We start from the raw sequence: 23781 nt of genomic DNA on the forward strand, positions 1-23781 counted from the left end.
AAATACTAGGCGGAAGTTTCTCGAGAGCTCTTTCGGCTATCATCTCGTCAGGAGTAAATCGATAGCAATCTAAATAATATTGTAACGAAAACAAAGAGTTCTATTGGGGAACTTATTAAATGTGCCAACGTACGGGGACATTAATTAAATTTATTTACGTTTAAAAAACGATTAAAAATATTGGCACAACGAGGGGGAAAAAAAAAAAAAAAAAGCGGGAGGAAAAATTCAAAGTTCCCCAAAGAGAAACAATGCGTTTGATGTTTCTTTTTGCCGGCACAAAGAAGGTTGACGCACCGCGATAGAGACGGCCTCCTAAATCTTTAAATGGTTTTTGGAGTCCGCTAGCACCTCGAACCAATCTATTTTATATCTATCGGCACAGAACGGGTTGTCAACCAAATGCTGGCCAATAGCAGAGTCCAAGGCTGCAGAAGGAGGGAGACCACCAAACCCCATCCTCCCTTGTCTGATCTTCGATGGAACATGCTGGTTTATACGAGTCAAAAGGTGCAAGGATGTTCGCCCAACATAACCAGCATCGCACTGGCATCTAAACTGATATCTAGGCACCGCCAAAAATGGCCGCAAAATCAAGTTGTTGTTGTTTTTTAAAACTAAATTACATTTATTAAAATCCATTATTTCTGAGTAACTTTTTTTTTCCAGAAAGATAAAACCCTGAATTTTATCATATAGAAAACAGAATAATGTAAAACTTTTTCTACTATTTTTAATTCAATTTTAAATGTTAAATTTTCCCAAACAGTTAACAATTGACATTTTTTGTCTTGCATAAAAAACGTACTTAAATATTAAAAAAAAAAGGTTTTTGAAATAATTAATTTATTTATTTATTGTCTAACTAAGATTTAGGATGATTTTCTAAGAGAATATGCAAAAATATTATAATATAAGTACCTGAATTTCAAATAATTCCACTTATTCATATAGGTAATCAAATATTTCGCGTCGACGTAGAGTTCAGATCGACTCTGTTTACGTTTTCTTTTGATGATAAGAAAACTATGGAAGACCAAACAGGCCAAAAAAACTTATTTTTCAGTGACGAAAATTTCAATGTATTATTAAGCTGAGGCTGGCCAGTACCAGATGGGTGACCATTTGTATGAGTTTGGTTTTTAATGTGTATGTGTGTGGGGGCCAGGCTCCCCAAAATGGGGGGGGGGCAATTTAAAGCAGAATAAAAAACAATTATTTCAGCGCGTTTGGTCCACCGTAGTCGAAAGGCGGCAAACGTTTTCAAACGGGATCGAAAAAAATGATGCTATTTTTAACACAAAGGGCACAATATTTATCGAATTTTTTTTTTTGGTATCGATTATTCAAAGCATGCCCTGTTTAATAATGGTCATGCATTATTCGGCTCGCTAAAAAAAAATTGTTAATTTATTTATCAAAAATTTTAAAATAGCTTTTTTCGTATAAATATTAAAAATTTTTTTTTTTTGTTTTGCTTAACTTAAATTAATTATTTTACTGAACATATTCACCGAATTTCACACTTCAAAACTCAAAAGCGGGATAATTAAACACAATCGAAGTTCTGATATTCAGACGTCAAAATAAGGTATGCAAACAATTTTTTTTTTTTTTTTTTGAATCTATAATTCTGTCCCTTACAAAAACACAATATGTTGATTTCAGTTTCAGATGATTATTTTAAGCATATTTGTTCCCACTTCAAAACAAGGGGGGTGGGTTGTAAGCAAAAAAATATATATATATAAATATCGTTTATGAAAAATAAGTACACTGTTATAAAGTTCATTCTTCTCCTAATAATCGCTGAAAATTTCGTATTGATCGGATAATTACCTGATTTTTGTTAGATTTTTAAAAAGACGGCCCGTCAAAAAGTACTGACCTGCCCCCCCAGTTTTGGCGGTGCCTAAATATTACTATTTTGGATGTAAGGCAAACTATCCTTGCGGAAAGACGGAAAAGCAGGTCCCGTAGTATATACCACACGCAAGGTCACCGAATTGAAGCATTCGTAAATACTTCTTCGAATCTGGTAAAATTAAAGTAAATTATAAATATTAAAGAATTAATATTTATAAAATTATCTCAGCCAGACATAAAAGCTCGATAAAACCAAATAGAAAATAGAGCTTATAATATGAGCAAACAGTTAATAAAATATGTTGAAAAACACTTAAAATATGTTTTTAACTCATTTCAATCTGAAAAGGAAACACTAGATAAATGGATAGTCCTTAATCGGCGGAGTTTCGAAGAAATACTTTTCTTCTCATCAGAGGGTAGGAATTAGCAAAATGAGGGATCGGATTTTGCATGCAAAAGTATTTGATGAAACAACAAGTAAGTCAAAGATCTTACTTGAAAACAAAATAAGTTAAGCAGAGGGAATATGGTGAAGAAAAAGGTGATTACACATTAATGGATAGTCTGGCAGAAGATAAAAAATCCAGTGACGGTAAAATCCAAATGTAAAACTTCAAGAAAGTTAAAAGAATTTCCATTTGTACAAGTAAAATCCAAAGACATCCCGTAATTGGAAGAAGATGGTCCATAATAATCCAAAGGCAGAAATCCATGCAATAATTCACAAACATGTGTACAAGGAAAAAATAATATTAATAAAAGAAAAATAAGATGTGCTTTTCACTCTACTTCCGAGACATAACTATAAATAAAAAAAGATCTAGAAAGAAAAAGTAGAGAAAAAAAAAATTACCATATTCCGTCTGCTTCACTTTTTTTTGTTTTCAAGTAAGATCTTTGACTTACTTGTTGTTTCATCAAATACTTCTGCATGCAAAATCCGATCCCGCATTTTGCTAATTCCTACCCTCTGATGCGAAGGAGAGTATTAAATATGTTTTTAATTCATTTCAAAGTGTTTTTTAACATATTTTATTAACTGTTTGCTCATATATATATATATATATATATATATATATATATATATATATATATATATATAGAGTGACCCAAATAAAACGGGCCCCAACGCAAATTAGGCCCCGTTTGTTAGTGTTTTGTCCGAATGAAATGAAACTTTGTCATAACTAGTTTATTATATTCAAAGCATCACATCAAAACATGAGGGTCTTTTATCTCCGTTCTACACCATATCTTCTAGATGGCCTCCATTTAGCTTTTGTTTTTTTTTGGGGGGGTCACCCTGTATATATATATATATATATATATATATATATATATATATATATATATATATAAATCTTCCTGTCATATCTTCCCCCCTCCTGCTCCTCCTAGGTTTCCACCTCAATTGCTATACGCCATTCCTATTCTTTCCTTTAGATTTTATTTTGTTTTCACTATTAATATTTCATTTCTAAGCTAATGTTGCCTACGCTAGACGTTGCAAATAGGCATGTACATAAATATATATATTTATGTGAAGAAAGACCATCAGAGAAAGTTGTAAGATTTTTGAAGAGCAGCGTGTAGATCTTGCTGTCTTAAAACGTGTTTTAAGAAAGCAGGACGATAATGTAATGTCAGTGAAATTACAACGGGAACCGAAGTGCATAAGATATGGTAGATACTTTTTGTCAAAAGCTGGTTTTGTAAATCATATGAAATCACACAATCAAAGACAGGAACGACAGTCTTATGAGAAGGCTTCTACAGCACACCTGGCAACGCTAGGTTGTCATATTTGTGGTCTAATCTGCAAATCTAAAAGTGGCCTGACATGGCATACGAGGATTCACAATATTACCATGCAAGAAGGAAAGTTTCTATGTCACGTTTGTAAACTTTCATGTAGGACTAAACCTGGATTGAAAAGTCACCTACGTGCACATGGATGCAATAACACTTAACTGAAGAGATGGCAAACTTCTGTCAAGAAGTAGCAATAATCATATATATATATATATATATATATATATATATATATATATATATATATATATATGTGCGTGTAACTTAGCTTCTTTCTCCTTTTTGTTTCAAAATGTAATCATATTAAGAGTTCTTATAATATTCTAATTGCTATATATATATATATGTTTTCCTTATTGAACTGATGAATAAATTTAACTATATTTATATCTTTTTTGTCTATTAATTTTATTTAAAAAAGAAATGGCACAAATATACAAAGGGCAGGTAAAAACCTAGGTAAGTGTAACAATTAAATATAACAGAATCATAAAAAAAAAACAAAAAACAAAAGAAAAAATAAATTTATATATATATACTAGCAAAGATACCCGTGCTTCGCACGGAGCTTTGTTGCGCACTCGGGTACCAAAATCTGTGGGCACCTTTCCAGTAAGTTGATGTTGTAAGAGCAACGATTGCATAAGGTGATTAACATTTTAACTATCTCTCGTAGTGACTGAAATTCAATCAGGAACTTCACAAAACATTTTCATCAAAAAGGAAGGTTACTTGATGTTACATAGTAAATTTTTCATTGAAGTCATTTTCAACTCTTGCTTAAATTTTATCTTGCACATTCAATACTAAAAACTTACCACAATCAGATCATGTCAGTTTTTCCTCATATCCATTTCTCGAACTTTTCACTAAAGAGCCTCAGGGTAAACTACATTTCTGCTGCTTTGATTTGGAGCCAGAATGTAGAGTTTTTCTGAACTTCCTGTCCGGCTGATGGAGACGTAGAACATACCGTGACTGAAGCAGTCTGATGTCAAGTCTACGCCAATGGTGTTAAATGTCTGACCTTGACTTTTGTTTATGCTCATTGCAAAACACACCTTCACAGGAAATTGGAGTCTCCGGAATTTAAATGGAAGTACTGAGTCCGATGGAACTAAGGGGATCCTTGGCAGTAGAACGGTTTCGCCTTTGTAGGGACCACAGGAAATGGTGGCCTCAAGTACATTGGTGTGCAATCTGGTGATAACACATCTGGTTCCGTTTGTTATTTTTGTCGGTTCCAAGGATCGAAGAATCATGATTGGCGATCCAATTTTGAGATTTAAAATGTGTGGAGGCATTCCAGATATCTCCAAAGAGTTTAAAAACTCCACAGGGTAGTGAACAGCTTCATATTCATTAGTAGCTGAATCAACTGACTTGTATTGCTTTGTGTCTCCTGGAAATTCATCCATTATTGAATTGTTCAAATGATTCACATTGCTGTTTAATGGCGAAATAATAGCCCTCTCAGCAAGCCAATCCGGTGATTTTCCATTGTTTTGCAGGTCTGGGTACACTTTGTCTTTCAGTTGCTTCTGATTACCGACACATTTACCAAGCGCAGTTGGAATCTTAATTGTGTCAGGTGAAGAAGTGATAGGAAACTGACCATTACCGATTTGGAGAAGCAATTTTGAGAAGTCTGCTGCAGCTGTGTTATCAGAGATATAGGCTCTCATATTAGTAGTCAGTCTCTTCACTATAACGTGCCTCCAGAGATAGGATTGTTTCAAACTTGCATTGACAATGTTAGCCCTTGTGCCATTTTTAACCACTGGGAGGATTTGACGGAAATCACCGCAAAATAAGGTTGGAATGCCACCCATGGGATTCTTGTTTCCTGTGATGTCTTGCAGTGTTCGGTCAATTGCTTCATAAGCACTCTTGTGCGTCATTGGGGCTTCGTCTACAATGATTGCAGAGGTGTCTCTAATTACATTTGCCAAGGCTGAGTTACCAGTAATTTTGCAAACTGGCTGATCCATTCGATGAGTATCCAAGGGTACTTTAAAAGTGCTGTGAAGAGTGCGGCCACCTTGTAGTAGAGTAGCAGCAATGCCACTGAATGCTGTTGCAAGCACAATCTTTCTCATGGATCTAATCTTTGCAAGGATCAAATTGATTACAAAAGTCTTACCTGGAGCATCAAGAAACATCATGTTTTTGTTCATTTCACCTTGTGCTTCCAACATTGCCATGAATGAATTGTAAACTTCTCTTTGAGAATCGGTCAGTTTTTCTTGCATATTTTCTGCTTGTAGGGAAAGTTCTTCAAGATTATAAGTAACTTCACGTTGATACTCTCTCGCGAGTCTTTCATCTCTCCCTTGCATTGGTGCAGGTAATCCATAGCTTGCCAATGGTTGACCGCACATAAGGAGAACTTTTTCTTCAATTAGACAAAGAGTTTTATTGTAGATGTCCTCATTAAAATCTGCTTCTGGATTGTTAACTTCTTGCCTGTATCTGTGAAGAATGTCTTCAGATATTACATCACGAAAAGCCATCCAGATCTCAAGAGGATTTCTTGGCTCACAGGCTGTTAAAATTATCGCAAATAGGCTTCGCAAATTTGAAGGTGATTGAGTGGCACTTGCCTCTCCTACTGCTTGATGCAAGTGATGGTCATTTTCTAGAAGGCCTCGAGCAAGGCACGCTGCTCTGTATGTTTCAAACACCTGACCATTGTATGCTCGCAAATTTTGAAATGAAGTTGGACCAGCAACCTCATTGAGCAACAGGCGTAAGAAATAACACTCCCCTGCTTTTGGACTAATCGTGTAGATTCTCCCAATGCATGGTGCCTTCCATACATCATCATTTTCAGTACCTTCAACTTGTACCCCACGCATTCTTCTCATCCATTTCGTTGTCGATTTGTTCCAAGTGTAAAACTCAGGGACTTCTACGTATTTGAGACCCCTTGCAAAGTCATCCTCATGGCAGAGTTGAAAAAATGCTGTCAAAGTTGTGGCAGGCGGTGGACCTTGGGCTCGTTCCAGAGCAGTATCAGCTGAGAACATGACACGCTGCCCATTTTCAAGATGAACAGAAAGTTGTACAATTGGGGGGAAATGTTCATGGATGGGATGTTCCAATATCCTCCAGGCTGCCTCTGAACTGCCGACATACCTTGCATTCTGGAACTGCTGGATCTCATCCACAATGTGACTTTGTACTTGGCCTTGTTGGTTAGCTGCTCCATCAGTTCTTTGTAGTTCAAACACTGCTTGATCACATCCTTTATTCACGTATTTGAGGACATATTTGATGCTTTGGATCGAGCTGCAAATTTCTACGTTAATGTGAGCGTTGAACTGCTGAAGGAGGACCTTGTTGTACGGAACAATCCACTGGTTTGTTATTTCTTGATTAACATACCGACCATTTCTCTTCATCCTTATTGTACCAGTCTGGCCTCCATCTTCTGGTTTTCTTCGCCTGTACTTGGGGTAAGAGTCTTGGCCTTGCTTGGTACACTGAAGAAATTCTTTTGGGTATTTTTTGGAACATTTGTTGTCAATCATACATGGACAATTTGGATTAAATGGTCCACAAGGTCCATGCACCATATGTGCCATCACTTTAGCATGAAGATCAGGATCTTCCTCTTTGTCAGGGATCTCTGCAGATATGCAGAGATCCATTTTTTCTGGTAGAAGTTTGTCCTCTGGGGCCTGCCAGGTGAGGATGTGTGCATGCGGCAGTCCTCTTTTTTGATATTCAATACTGTACAGGAAAGCCCTCAACCTGCCAAATCCTCCCTTTTTAATAAATTCAAGTAACTTTTTTAGCTTCTGCCTGAAAACCCTGGCAACAATATCTGGACGATCCTGAGGGTCTTGCCCTTGAAGACAATTTTCTGTAATTTCTGTCCACTTTGGATTTGTTGTGAACATGATGAAGAAGTCGGCTCGGCCCATTCGCCGAACATATGCCATGGCATCACTTTGACGCTCAAACATGTATCGAGGGCCTCCTGTATAAGTTGCCGGAAGTACAACTCGTTGACCAAACTGTTCTGGATTCCCATCCTCCCTAAGAATTGAATCTCTTAAGTTGCTATAATTGTCAGCTCTCAGGGTCTGTTGCTCACGCCTCAGGAACTGTAAACGTTCTGTTTCAATCTTGCAGTACACATCCACCAGCCATTGTTGAAATAGCCTTCGGTACCAGAGAAAATAGTTTCCAGGCCGAGTCATTAAATGGTACGAATAAAATTGCTGTTGGGTAACTTTTCGCCCATTGGATGCCTTCATGTAGATGTTGTAAGATGGAGAACCATAGGGGTACATTAACGGGTACATTAAAGTATCGTAGAGGGGATGTAGTTCGGAGATCCATTTTAATGTATCATTTCTAAAACGCAAGACAATATCCCGGTTAGCTGTTGGTTCATTCTCCATTAATATTCCAATCTCATACGTTGTTGTTGGAGCATTGAATCGCCGTGGATGCTCTTCTTGCGGCCTTCGGTCTTCCCTTATGACAACTTTATGTTCTACCAAGTGTTCTTCTTCAATCCTCTCCTTTGTTGTTTTCAGCTGACAAATAAAGCTGTTGTTCTCATGTAAAAATTCAGTCAGACTTTGGAGAATGTCTCTATTGAGTCTACTGTCACGTCCCCGATTATGTAGTTCCTCTTCCAGACTATCCAAGAAGTAGACTTGAATAAACTTTGCTGTTTCATCTTCAGGTGGTAAAAGACTCCCAATCTGGTGGCAAACCTGGCCTCGAATTCTAAAAGAAGGATTCCACCCATGTACTGCCGCAATTTTGTGACCAAATGATGTCATTGCAAAACAATTGTTATAACTGCGTAGATTTTGCAGAAAATCTTTAGAGATGGGACCATTGCCGGAGAGCAAATCTTGAAGCAACTGAGGCAGTGGTGGAAAGCTATCAAGCACAACTTTGCCAGAAGAACAACAACAACCAGGGGTTTCTCCTTTAAATTTTACAGCTGAGCAATGTTGACATACTTTGTCCATTTTTCCTATATCAGCTGTAGTGAGAGAGTCATTTTTGTTGTAGAGCAATCCTTTTCTATTGCAGTGTTCTATTTCATGGTGTCTCAAAGCAGTCATTCGTTGTCTAGCTGCCTCGTTTTCTGTCAATTGCTGGGGCAAAGTCATACTCTCTCTCCATGCAGCCTCTCGTTGTTGCCCTTGGTATAGGCGAAAGCTTCGTTGGGTTTCCGATTCATTCTGATGTCGTTGAGCCACTCTCAACTGACCTTGTGTACGTCTACTTACCTCATATAATTCATTCGATCATAATATTGCTTCTCTTTCCAGTGCATATCTTTGCCTTTCTTGAATTTCATCTTGTGATGAATTTAACCGCCTTACAGCATGTCTAGTTCTGTCAGCTTCACGTTGGGTTTCTCTTTCCAAATCTGACAGTCTTGCTCTCCTTTCTCTTTGACGTATCCTGTTAAGTTCTAGACGTCTTTCTCTATCTGAATTGTTTTCATTGGAGCGAATTGCAGCAACTCTTAGTCTATTAGCTTCCAATCTTTCCATTCTTTCTTCCTCACTTTCGTTTCTACTTCGTTTGGGTGGCATAATTTCGGTTTTAAACGGAATTGTTTAACGATATTAATGATTGTAAATTAATTAAGCGTAAAGGAAATGTATACTAACTGAAATGGACGAACTATAAATAATATTTCTGAATAGTACAATTATAAACAATTATATTGTACCTATTTACTATGCCTCCCCACGGGACAGAGTTAGACACCAGGGTCGTTTTTTAACGTGGAGAAAAGGTACAAAAATAAAAATTGTCTCAGTCGTGAAGGATTTCTCCTCCACCGAAAGAGAACAAGAAAATGAAGTGCAGCATCTGAAGAACAGATACTACACTTTGATCTTGACCAAAAGGAATGAATAAAAGCGACCTACGTGTGACTCATTACTTCCGGGTGTAAACGTCACAGTCTAAAAGTAATAATTAAAAAAAAAAAAGTAAATGTAAAATAAATGTAATACCAACTTAGGTTAACTAAGTAAACAGTACAATTAAAACAGTTCTATTAAAACAAATAATTACTAAGATCTAGGTAATTGTTAGTCTCATTGTTATGGTTTTAAAGAAAAAAATGTGTAAAAAAAAGTTCTGCTTTTGTGAGTACGTGTATTTCTTTTAAATTACATAACCTTTTTATTTTATTATTTATATCTCTTTTAAATTTATATATTTTGTTCGTAAACTGGAAGAAATTCAGTTGAATAAAACCTTGTTCGTGTTCTTTACGTTAAACTCATATTTTTATAAAAGGTTCATCCGGTTTAAAGAAAGCACTAAGTTTAAATAAGACTGGAAATAACTAATTCAATATATAAATAGAAAAATGAAATAAATATAAGCTTTAAGTCTTAAGATAGTAATAATCAAAATGTAATAAATTATTTGTAGTTCAAATCTATGATAAACAGGCTTTCGAAATAGGCTCGACCAGAAAGATTAAATTGGAACGAAATTATAATCTCCGTGCCATTTTCAAAACAACCCCACAAAAGTAACGATATCCTGCAGTTGGTTAAATGACAATGCTTGTAAGAAAAATGTAAAAGAAAATGCGCTTATCTGTTTATTTTGACCTGTTTGGCTATAACTGGAAGAGAGCGTTATGTTTTGGGGGTTGTTTAAAAAATAGAATGGAAATAAAGTTAGTTCCGTTTTAATTGTGTTTAATTGCGGCAAGCGCTAACAAAATCGAAAAATCACTGTTTACATTCGAAATGTTAACTTTTATAGGTTTACAGGTTTGCTGACAAGGCTGGGGGTGTTTAATACAATTATTTTACTAAATTGATTTTTTTCATTTAAAAATAAAATTATTTATTTTTTAATAAAGTTTTATTTTAAAATATTTGTTTTTGTTTATTTATATAAAATTACGATAGTTGAATTGTATTCTTTCAATTATATTGGCAAGTAAAATATAAAAGATTAAAACGGAACGAAATTGAAATTTCCATTACATTTTCAATACAATCCCAAAACATAAAGCTTTGCTCGCCAATGAATTGTTTTGATAATATACGTAAAGTGAAATAAATCGAATATAAAATTAAATGAAAATATATTAAATAATTAAATGTTAAATAGATTTTGTAAATAGTACAGTTGAAATGATTAGAATATTTCCAATATGTAATAAGGTCGAGGTAATTAGTTAAAGAGATTTAATATAATGTGATATGCAAATGAGCATAAGTCATTCGATATGGGGGTGGTTTGTAGACTAGTATATAAAGAAATTAGGCATAAATTCTTATGTCTCCTATAACAGAAACATCCTAAAATGGGTTCTAATGTTTCTCTACCAGGAGAGATCTACCCTCTTACCTCCTTTATATTTCGTTGATGATGGAGAGCTGTACACACAGACAGAAACACACGAACCCTATTACTTTATAAAAATATAGATATATATATATATATATATATATATATATATATATATATATAAAGCTGAATGTCTGTGTATGTGCGTGTGTGTGTGCGTCTGGTCACGAATAGGCTCCTATATGGTTGACTATTTTAAAAAACTGATTACATATAATGATAGAAGATGTATCGCGACACAGGAATGGGTATGTTTGATCTGGCAAAACGGTGGTTCATTAAAATTGTGGGGTCTGCGTTCGTGCCTGGTCCACAAAGTATGGAAATAAAAAATTTAAAAATTAAAAAAAAAACGTTTACAAGTGTTTTTGATATAGATGTACATAAGAATACTTTGATAAGTATGTTTTAACTTAAATAGGGATGGTATAATAAAATTGTGGAGTTTGCGTTTGCGCCTGGCCTCCATAGAATGGAAATAGGCACAAACTTTAACAAAGACTTTTCGGGTTTGTATTACTGTACACATAGATTCGAAAAAGTTGTCAAAAAACAAATATAGAACAAATAAATGTTATCAAAGGCAAGATAAGTTACTTTTCTACCTAACTGGATATATTTTTTGTGTTTTTATTCAGTGTAACATGTTTATTCAGCTCGAAAAACATGCAGTGTTTACCGATGTATTGGAAAATTCAAAATGGCAGCCGACTCTCTCTCGGAGAGGGTACGTTTGGGAAAAGGTATTATAAATAATAAACTAGACAAAATACTGTTAGAAAACAACCGAATATATGTCAACTTATGTCACAGTAACATATATTGAGCGAATTTCTAACAGTATTTTGTCTAGTTTATTATTTATAATACCTTTTCCCAAACGTACCCTCTCTGAGAGAGAGTCGGCTGCCATTTTGAATTTTCCAATACATCGGTAAACACTGCATGTTTTTCGAGCTGAATAAACATGTTACATTGAATAAAAACACAAAAAATATATCCAGTTAGGTAGAAAAGTAACTTATCTTGCCTTTGATAACATTTATTTGTTCTATATTTGTTTTTTGACAACTTTTTCGAATCTATGTGTACAGTAATACAAACCCGATTTTTCATATCTATCTGCGTAAGTATACTTTGATAATTATGTTTCAGTTTGAAGAAATATGGTATAATAAAATTATGGGGTGTTCGTTCGCGCCTGGCCTCCATGGAATGGAAATATGTCACAAAGTTTAACAAGGTTTTTTAATATAGATCCACAGAATATTGTGATAAGTGTTTCAGTGTGAACAGGTATGGTATAATAAATTATAGGGTTTACCTATTTTATTTTTACTTTCATCATATTTTGCTTTGGTTTTGATACCCCCAAATTCGAAGCTATCTCTTTACAACCCTTCCTTTTCATAACCTATCATACTTTCATAAATCAGAGTCCATTTTCTGTAGTCAGAAACAAAGTTTTATTTGTCAAGTTAAATGCTATTTAGGTCTAATTGAAAACTCAACAAGATCTTACCATTGTAAGATGACCTTTCTTGAGTTCAATGACTCCAAAATTGTTATACGCCTCCGCATGGTCGTTGTTGTAAGTGAGGGCCATACGGAAACATTGGTGCGACAAGTTCAAATCTCCAATTCCCTGCGGAGGAAAGCATAGAAATCAGAGAAAAAATATTTAAAAAAATATTAATAAAAAACAATAATAATGATAAACAAATAAAAAAAATTGGTTTTTAGAAAAAAAGAAGAAAAAAAGAAGAAAAATACAAAAACATTAACAATGTTTTTTGTTTGTTAAAATTAAATTTAAGGCTCACAAAATTAATGTGCTTTTTTGTTATAAAAAACGACGACGTCAAATAAACAAATATAGTAATAAACACAAATAATTATTTTTTTAGAAATTTGGAAAAATAACAAAATATTAACAGTGTGTGTTTTTGATAAAATTAAATTTAAGGCTCACAAAATTAACAACGTGTTTTTTTGTTATAAAAAACAATGACGTCAAATAAACAAATATAGTAATAAACACAAATAAAAATTTTTTTTTAGAAATTTGGAAAAATAATAAAATATTAACAGTGTTTTTTTTTTTGTTAAAATTAAATTTAAGGCTCACAAAATTAGCATGTTTTTTTGTTATAAAAAAACAATAATGACAAATAAACAAATTTAGTAATAACAATTTTTTTTTTAGAAATTTGGAAAAATAATAAAATATTTATGGTGTATTTTTTTTTGTTAAAATGAAATTTAAAGTTCACAAAATTAACATATTTTTTTGTTTTGTTAGGATAAATAAAATTTATTTTAAACAGACTTTCGGAATAAAATTTCATTTTCAAAGTAGAATATTTTTTTTTCTTTGCTTTTTTCGAAATATTGTCTGTTAAGATATTACGCAAACTTGTGGTATCTAAGAAAAGCCAAATCATATCTATTTGCATGGTGAAATGCTGGTTTAGTAGACACATTTTTAAAACACTTTTGTGTGACAACTTGGTGCTTATAAAGATTGCCACTTTTTATAGCGATAAACAAAAATAAAGAAAACACTTTGTCACAGAATGAAGATTGCATATTCCAAAAATCACAAAAATTGATCAAGTAATTTTTTTTTATGAAAAACAAATTCGCCATTTTTTATCAATAAGTGAAAGACGAGACCACAGTAAAGCGAGTTAATCAGCGATTATTTTCCCAGTTTTCACATGCATTTGGGTTTCTGCCGCTGTCCATCCATTCATTGAATACTTTTTTCACCCTCATTGAAAGAAAGTAAAATTTGATTTTCATGAATAAAAAAAAAACTACTTCATCAAATTATATGACTTTTTGGAATTTTTCATCTTCACCTCGTGATTGGTACATACGTCGAACAGGCATTTCTGTATTTTAAAAATATTTTAAATGCTGCCAATCTGAATAAACATAGACAAAACAAAACAACACATTTTTAAAACATTTTTTTTGTATGACTATCTTTCTTTTTGGTTTGTTTTGTAAAAATAAATACAATTTATTTTAAACTTAAGAGTTTTGTAATAAAATCATATTTATTTTTCAAAAAAAAAAAAAAACATTCACTTTTTTCATATTTATTTATTTATCAAATATTTTATAACATATTTTTATTGACTTTTCATTATTTTTAAAATTTGGCATGAACATCCCAAACAACCTGATATTTTTTTCACATCTGAGTTCTCACCCGTCCCTAGTGTCCTACACTTCTTGCACTCAAACGGGTCATCATCTCCCAATCTATTTGTAATTTCACTGCACTTCTTGCATACCCCACTTATCAAGATCCAAAGGCCACTCAAGGATAAGGGTTAATTGTTGGATAGCCAGAGTCAGCACTTCTACAGAATTGGGACGAGATTTTGTAGTTGATAAATCAAGTTTTCAGATAAAAAAAACAATAGTTTCAACTGATTCATTTCGTCAATTCTAATAAGTTACAATGGTAGCTTCCAAATTATGCAGTCGAAATTACCCTAAATATTACTGAATTATTAAAAAAAACTTTAATCGTGTTAGTAAGTGAAATATTGCCGCCATCTTGTTTAAATTGAAACAGAAAATTGCCTCGCTTTTGAACTTTCCTGTGTCATATGATTGTTTTCATCAAATTCTACTTTTTTTGCTTTGATAAATGATTTTCTATCTTATTGATTTTTGTAATTTTTGGATACGTGTTTTCATGTGAAATTCAGTATTACAATTTCCGAAATTTTGTCCCAATAGTGTAGAATCGACCCAGAATCTATATACATGTCTTGTATATATATGTGTCTGTATTTCTTACATGTGTCAATAGATATTACTGGGTTTGTATATTGCCTAGCAATGTATATCACAGTGTTTTTGATATCTAATGAATGTGTGTATACAGAGTGTCCTGCATGTATATAAAATGTTCATTGTGAGTGCGGCCACTTCTTCAACAATACACATAGTTTACAAATGTGACACAAAATTTTATAGACAGCTTCTTCTTACAATCAAACGATAACAATATGTTTGCTTGTCTCAGACCAAAAGAAGCACATACCTTCTTATATGTCCAAACCCCAAAAGAACGTCATAACGACTTATATTTTACATGTTTTTCATTCGTCTTATGGATTCCATTGTTAGAGTTTGGCACGCTGAGTCTCTTTCTACATTTTCACTGGTTCTTCCCTTTTTCTTCCAATGGTGTCATCCACACATCTGCTCGCTAAAGTGTTTCTTGCCAACTCATTAGCTTGATCTCTGCTGATTACCTACCTATTACGTCAGCAAAACCTCCAATCACATGCCCAGGGACACAAACAGGTGATCTCTCATGTAAACCAAAATTTGTTTACTTCTACGCAAATTCCACGATTACTTCAAAAATTCCAAAATTGATTTTGTTTATTTTATTTCTGAGTTAAATTCCTGACTAAACATTCTAAGCTATAAATCTACATTCTCTAAAATCTAATTGTATTATTTTTCTAATACTGATAATAATCGATCAGGTTACTCGGTGTTGTCCCGGCATGCTAATAAAATACTACGCAATGAGTGTCAGGCGGTCGATAAAAAAACATTCCATTGCACTTCTTGCATACCCAAGACTTTCGTCCGTGTAATTTAGTTTAATTGATACGTACCATAGCGACGTGTCCGACATTGTACCAAATATCTGCTAGCAACATGTTGTCGTCGGTAAGAGCAAGCGCTTTGGTGAAGCAAACCATTACCATGTCGTATTGCTGTGCATAAAAGCAGCAAAGACCCATGTTGCAGAACAACTCACTCTTGTATACACCCATCTGGAGAAGACGCCTGCAAAAAAGAAACAAATGAAGCACAGGTTCTTGAAGGATCAAAATACAAAAAAGATTTGGTTGCGTTTTTTTTTTAATTCTTAACTTAGCAGTTTAGCCTGACTTTGCTTGGACCCTATGTACTGTTCATAACTTTATGTGCATATGTATATATATATATTAAAAAGTTTGGTTCATGTCCAGGTAACCTACATCTAAAATTTCAAGTGTTTAGACCCAAAATTGGCAGAGAAGTTTGGTAGGGTCTGCAAAGGTCAACTCTTTCAACTTTGACCTCTTTGCAACCAAATTTTCACCCAAAAACTGATTAAACAGCTTGCTGCATGTCTGAATACCTCTTATGTAAAATTTCAAATGTTTAGACCAAAAATTGGCTGAGTAATTTGGTAGAAACTGCAGAGTTCAAATTTTTTAAAGCTTTGACCCCACTTTTGACCACTTAACATTTATTGTTTTGGGCTCAAATCGAATTAAAAAGTTTAATCCATGTTCAAGTAACCTACATCTAAAATTTCAAGTGTTTAGACCCAAAATTGGCGGAGGAGTTTGGTAGAATTTTCAAAGGTCAAATCGTTGAACTTTGATCCCTTGACAGCCAAATTTCTGGCTGAAAACCAACTAAAAAGATTTTCCCAAATATCAATACCTCTTATGTCAAATCTCGAGTCTGTAGACTGAAAATAACCAGAGTTATTTGGTAGAGAAGTGTACACAGACAGACAGACAAACAGACAGACGCATACACAAACATACACACACACAAAGACAATTTCACTTTTATGGATATATAGATTATCATCTTGACACAATCGTTTTCTTTGGATCACCAGAGTTAAGCAATGTTGAGCTTGGCCAGTATCAAATGTTGAAGTATGTTTTACTGTCCACAGTCCTTCAAAAAAGTGGTCAAAAATCAAATATATAACAAATAAATGTTACCAAAGGCAAGAAAAGTTACTCTTCTAACCAGGTTTTTAGTATTTTTACTTTTATTCAATGTAAAATGTTTATTCTGCTCGAAAAACAAGCAAGTTCAAGGGTACACGACCACAAGAAAAAATAACTATGTAACAAATACATTGTGGCCATTTTTTTTTTTTTGTGATCGTGTACCCTTTGAACTTGCTTGTTTTTCGAGCCGATTAAACATTTTATAGTTTAGTAGAAACACTAAAAACCTACCAAGTAAGAGTAACTTATCTTGCCTTTGGTAACATTTATTTGTTACATTTGATTCTTTTACCACTTTTTTGAAGGACTGTGGACAGTAAAACACACCCAAATGTTGTATGCGTTGATTTTAAATATTCAGAAAAGATTTAAAGAAAAATGTATGGGTGGGGGAATATATTTTTTTTTTTATGTAGTGTGCAATATTTCTGGGTTTTTCTTAAATGCCTAAAAGAGAAAAAAAAATGACATTAGATAATTGTACAGCATGAACTATCTCTACGTTCGTTTATTGAAAAGTTTTATTAAAAATAAGGAAAGCCGCCCCACCTCGAAAAATCCACACTTTCCGGTAAATTTTTCCTTAATATTAAAAATCAACGAATAAAACAAACAACTCAGGTTGCGTATGTTTAATTTACAAATGACACGTGTGTTGGCAGTCAACCGGTGTCGATTGAAAAGTGACCCTTTGAGTCTCGCGGCTTCTGGGGTCTTTATTCCATACTCCATCCAAATATTTTTCTTCTTGTCACAATTCAAAATGCCCCATTTTAGGGAGCTAAATTTTCTCCACATTAAAGGCCGACCTTTTAATTGTATTACACCGTGTATTGCAATAATTATTATTGGTACTTACTAGGGGTTCTCACACAGGTCATCATCAAAGATTACCCACTGAAAACAACCAATGGTGCTCTCTGGAGTCTGAGTGACAATAAGTCTCCCCACATTTCCAGTACTCTCCACCTCCTTCAATAACCTGTGCAGATGAATAATTAAATCACAATTTTGTGGTTTTGGTTTTTTTGGTTCCATGTATATATATATATATATAATAAATTCCACAGCCAAACAACGTCGCAGCTCACAAGAGCCATGACAGTCAACGAACCGGAAGTCCAAGACTCGAGTTTCGCCCTTGGACTTCTGGTTCGTTGACTGTCATCATGGCTCTTGTGAGCTGTGACGTTGTTTGGCTGTGGAATTTATCATACAATCTCTCACATTCTGAAAATCATATATATATATATATATATATATATATATATATATATATTTTAAATATATTTTATCCGAAAATTTAATATATTAAAATATATCAATCAATGGCAATGTACAGAAAAAAATACAGTAATATAATTAAATATTTAGAAATTTATAAAGAATCGGAATCAGGATCGGTAAGTGTATCGAAATCAGGAATTTAGTACGGAATCGATAATTGTATTGGAATCGGAAAAAATACTGGAATCGTCCCATCACTTATATATATATATATATATATATATATATATATTTTATTAAATATTTTACACCAAAAATTGAATATATCAAAATATATCGACAAAAAAGTTAAGTCAAAGCAAATTGTCTCAAATATTAAGCCTCATGATTTTCAGTTTCTGTAATCGAAAAGATAGCGGTCCATAAATTCCAACAAAAACATGTTAAGAGGAAGGTAGATTCAACTGCTTCATAACGTAAATGACAAGCTCGAAATCTGTTCAGATATGTATCAATCAGTGTTTTTTTTTTAACTGTCTGATGAGATGCCATTCTGGAATATTTTTGAATAACATAAAATTTGAAATTGTCCGAATGATGTCGAAACAATTATAACATTCATGAAAAATACACAATATGATGACTAAAAATTTTTTTTGTTGTCTTGGTTTTGAAATATATATATAATATATATATAAATACCTGTTCACATACTCTTCTTTATGATAAAGCTAGAACCCAGAATTAGATGGGATCGAGCAATTGCATTGACAATGCACAATGCCAGACCCAAAGCGGGTTTCGATGTACTGCATCTCATCAGTGACGTGCTCTGTGATGAGATGCAGTACATCGAAACCCACTTTGAGTGTGGCATTGTCCGTTGTCGATGCAATTGCTCAAATCCATCTAATTCTGGATTCTAACTTTATCGTGAAGAAGAGTATATGAACAGGTATTTTTATATATATATCTATCTATAATCTCCTCTTAATGTCAAATATATATATATATATATATATATATATATATACGCACACACACATTATAAGAGAAAAGAAATTAAAACTGTAAAGTAAAATTTACAATTAAATTCATTATTTGACAGAATACTCCCGAAAACAATTTTAGGGCGTATTCTGTCGAATAATGAATTTAATTGTAAAGCTCTATTCTCTATTGTGGTTGTATTGAGCTTTTTTATTTGGTTGGAGTTAATATATCAATATATAAATACTGATATTTATATTAAATGTAAGTTTACCATTGCTTATATCAGGTAAACACTTCATTCCTTTTGCCATTTTTATTTCTTATATATATAATAAATCCATATTACTGCTTGTTTGTTTGTCTGTGTCTGTTTATTCACAATATTGTCATAGCACACACACACACACACATATATATATATATATATATATATGAGCAAACAGTTAATAAAATATGTTAAAAAACACTTTGAAATGAGTTAAAAACATATTCAATCTGAAAAGGAAACACTAGATAAATGGATAGTCCTTAATCTGCGGAGTTTCGAAGAAATACTTTCCTTCTCATCAGAGGGTAGGAATTAGCAAAATGCGGGATCGGATTTTGCATGCAGAAGTATTTGATGAAACAACAAGTAAGTCAAAGATCTTACTTGAAAACAAAAAAAAAGTGAAGCAGACGGAATATGGTAAAGAAAAATGTGATTACACACGAATGGATAGTCCGGTGGAAGATAAAAAAATCCAGTGACGGTAAAATATATATATATATATATATATATATATGTTATGACATGCATAATGTTATAGCAGATGACGTCATACATGGCGTCAGAGCAGATAACGTCATGTATGATATAATGTGTGTGGGGGGGACAAAAATGAAAATAGATTTCCCAGGCAATGCAGGGCAGCCTACTAGTATTATAATAAAGTCTTATGTTTGTTTGTCTGTTTGTTCACTACACGTCATATATGATGTATATTGAAGTGAACATTGCTGACAATGGGCGATTCCACCAATTCTGATGACAATAAATGTATTGAGAATATAAAACATCTGTTGCGTCTCATTCGATCCCGGGCAACGTCAGGTCTCCTTGCTAGTATATGTATATATGTTGTTTTTTGTTTAATAAAAGAACATGTTAGATACCACATCTCCATTAGTAATATCATTATTATTAGTAGTAGTAATATCATCATTATTAGTATTATTATTATTAGTAGTAGTAATATTATTATCAGTAGTAGTATCATTATTATTATTAGTAATATTATTATTATTAGTAGTAGTATCTCATCAATATCATTATTATTATTATTAATATTATTATTAGTAGAAGTAATATTATTATTATTGGTAGTATCATTATTATTATTAGTAGTAGTATCATCATCAATATTATTATTATTAGTAGTAATATTATTATTAGTAGTAATATTATTATTATTAGTAGTAATATTATTATTATTAGTAGTAGTAATATTATTATTAGTAGTAGTATCATTATTATTAGTAGTAGTTGTAATATTATTATTAGTAGTAGTATCATTATTATTAGTAGTAGTATCATTATCAATATCATTATTATTAGTAATATTATTATTATTAGTAATATTATTATTATTAGTAATATCATTATTAGTAATATTATTATTATTATTATTAGTAGTAGTAATATTATTATTAGTAGTTGTAATATTATTAGTAGTAGTATCATTATTATTATTAGTAGTAGTATCATCATCAATATCATTATTATTAGTAATATTATTATTATTATTAGTAATATCATTATTAGTAGTAGTAGTATCATCATCAATATCATCATCATTATTAGTAATATTATTATTATTAGTAATATTATCATTATTAGTAATATCATTATTATTAGTAATATTATTATTATTAGTAATATTATTATTATTAGTAATATCATTATTATTATTAGTAATATCATTATTATTATTAGTAATATCATTATTATTAGTAGTATCATTATTATTAGTAGTAGGAGTATCATTATTAGAAAAGAGGAAAGTAGTTTTCGAACTGACCTAAAATATTTGAGTGCCACTTCGGGTTGGTCATTGTAAAAATGGTGAGTGGCAATACAAGCAATGGCTTCAACTTGCATGCTGTCAAAACGCAGGACTTGTCGATAGAAAGACACTGACTCATTGAGGTCATTTAAGCCCTTGATGAGAAAAAGAAAAAAAAATCTTGTTAAATGCATGAATTTATGACTTGGATAACTCTTCTTCCCTTCTCTTTAATATCACTAAGCAAAAACTGGAAATATTGATCCGGATAATGTATGTAATCAATAAAATCGATTGGAATTACAACTTTTATAAAAAACCAATGCTTCTTATAAACAAATTATTATGGGGTAAGCTAATATACCTATTTCAGAAATAATGGACTATAAATATTTAGGTGGATTAATTGAGAAGAAAAAAAAATAATAAAAAAAATACTATGACTGATCTCATTAAATGCATAAGACAAACACAGTGATGTAATTGACAAAAAGTGTATAAACTTATCTTAACTGCACATATCGCTAGTCTATGGATGAGTTCACTATTTCTGAAATAGGTTTATCAGCCTACCACATACGAAAAGTTTTAGGCAGACATACAAACATACATACATTTAAACAGACAGGTGAAATTTATATAATAGATGGCGATGGTCTAGTGGTTAATGACATGGAATGATGACCTTAGTTTTTTTTTTGTTTTTTTATTACATTTTCACCCTAAACAAGGCACATTGCCACTTTGGGGGCAGCAACTACTGTGACACTATGTTGGGATTTGGGCAGCAAGATGTCGGTTCACATTACACTTGAACTTCTGCATGTCAGTACAATTAGGGAAGCAAGGACCTGGAATGGAATTCCAAAGTCTAGCGGTTCTGGGGAAGAAACTACTGGCGTAGAAAGATCTTTTACATCTAGGGATCTCTACTGTGTGGGGGTGGGATTTAGCTGCCTGTCGGGTTTGTCGAGAGTGTCTACGTCATGGGGGCACAAGTGTCTGCAGTTCGTCAGAGCATTCACCATTAAAATACTTGTAGAACAGGCAGAGGGATGCAACGTTTCGTCGATGGGATAGAGGCTGAAGCTTAGATGCCAGTTCAGGGCCTATCAGATTGGCGACTCTCTTTTGAACCTTGTCTAGGAGCGAGAGACTAGCAGCAGATGCACCAGCCCAAATGTGACAACAATACTCCATACATGGGCGAATGGTGGCCTTATAGAAGTACAGGATACTTTCAGGTGTCAGTAGTTTTCTAGCACGGTAGAGAGAGCCCACCTTTCTCGCAGCGGCCCTGGCAATGTTTTCAATATAATTGTTCCAACTCATCTTTCCTGTGAACGTTAGGCCAAGCAGTTTGAAAGATGTACTCTCAGACAGGGAGTCATTGGCCATTGCTATTGGTGGCAGAGAAGGTTTCTTGTAATTATTGAAGGAAACCAGTTTAGTCTTGGCAGCATTGAATGTGACCATCCATTTATGTCCCCATTCCACTACAGATTGGAGGTCATCCTCTAGTGTTTTTGCCATAGTTCATTCCACAAAAATCACTTTCACTTAGATTGTTGGCAACCTTCACGTTGTTCCTCCTGTAATCCTCAATGTCTTCTAGAAAGAATTCTAACCAGAAATATATTGGTAAAATGAATGCCAACAATAGAATCTTCGAATTCAAATGATATGATAATAACACACTTAAATATTTCTTTACCAGCAATGCTTCAGTCAAACTACATTTCTCTTTTATATGTGGCTTGATTTTTGCTAAAAGCAAGAGAGTGTTTTTTTCACTCTCCTCTCCACACACGCGGAGAAGCGATAACATACCTCATATATTCTAGCAATGCCAATTAATAACGTGACTTCGCCGGCAAATCTGTTCAGTCCTTTCTTGTACATCGCAATCGCTTGTAGCGGCTGATCAATCTTGAGGTAAATCTTGCAGATGTAATGGTAAAGCGCCACAGTCTCTTGTTGTTCAAGCGCGGATTTCAGAAACAACTCGGCTTCTCGATACAGGAGCATTCTGGAAAAAAAAAAAAAAAATGCTCATAGACCACAAACCTCCATTAAGATTCGTAACATTCTCATATTTTTTCTTTTCTTTTTTTTTTTGTAATTACATTGCAGTTAAATGGTAAACAGCAAAACAAAATAAAAATAAATACAAAAAGCAAAAGTTCAGCTAGAATTCGTCACTGTCAACTTTCTCTCTCAACCTCAAGCACGTGTTCAGCCAACCATCTCTGCCAACAGGCATTTTATTAGCAAACTGACTCCATTCCATTTGCATACGTGTGCAGTGGATTGGTTGGTTGTTTTTGTTTTATGGCATGTCAACCCTTTTCAGGTTATTTAATACCGAATCCAAAGATTTGGAAAAAAATTTTTTTTAGAGAATATATTTGTTTAATAGAATATATTTGTTGTTTTCAAGTCGGTTTCCATTTAAACCCATAGTTGGGACCCTAACAGGTACTACCACTCCGGGTCAGAGTGGACCTGGGAGCAATGGCAATTAAAGGGTGGCTCCACACTCCCCAAAGCCCGCAAGCTGGGGCCTCACCACTGGATATAGTTTAAGGTCATATCCAGGACCGTGTGCAGTGGAAGATGAGATCTCGTGAGATTCCACGAGACTACACCTTATAAATCCACGGCTGCCATCTTTAATCTCTCTCTCT

At 33.3% G+C, this 23781-nt stretch overlaps 1 protein-coding gene across 1 annotated transcript in view; it reads right to left on the bottom strand.

Moving 5' to 3' along the window:
* Positions 1-23781, bottom strand: part of LOC145247976 (tetratricopeptide repeat protein 8-like) — a 65157-nt gene that overhangs the window by 3284 nt on the left and 38092 nt on the right. The window contains exons 6-9 of the mRNA XM_080109634.1: positions 22925-23123; positions 21110-21249; positions 15702-15876; positions 12569-12691 (exon numbers count right to left, since the gene is read on the bottom strand). Of these exons, the coding sequence (XP_079965760.1) occupies positions 12569-12691; positions 15702-15876; positions 21110-21249; positions 22925-23123 (637 nt within the window). The remainder of the gene's footprint in view (positions 1-12568; positions 12692-15701; positions 15877-21109; positions 21250-22924; positions 23124-23781) is intronic.

The sequence above is a fragment of the Euprymna scolopes genome, chromosome 26 (genome assembly GCF_053919585.1).
Source record: "Euprymna scolopes isolate OS-2025 chromosome 26, ASM5391958v1, whole genome shotgun sequence".
Taxonomy (NCBI): Eukaryota; Metazoa; Mollusca; class Cephalopoda; order Sepiida; family Sepiolidae; genus Euprymna; species Euprymna scolopes.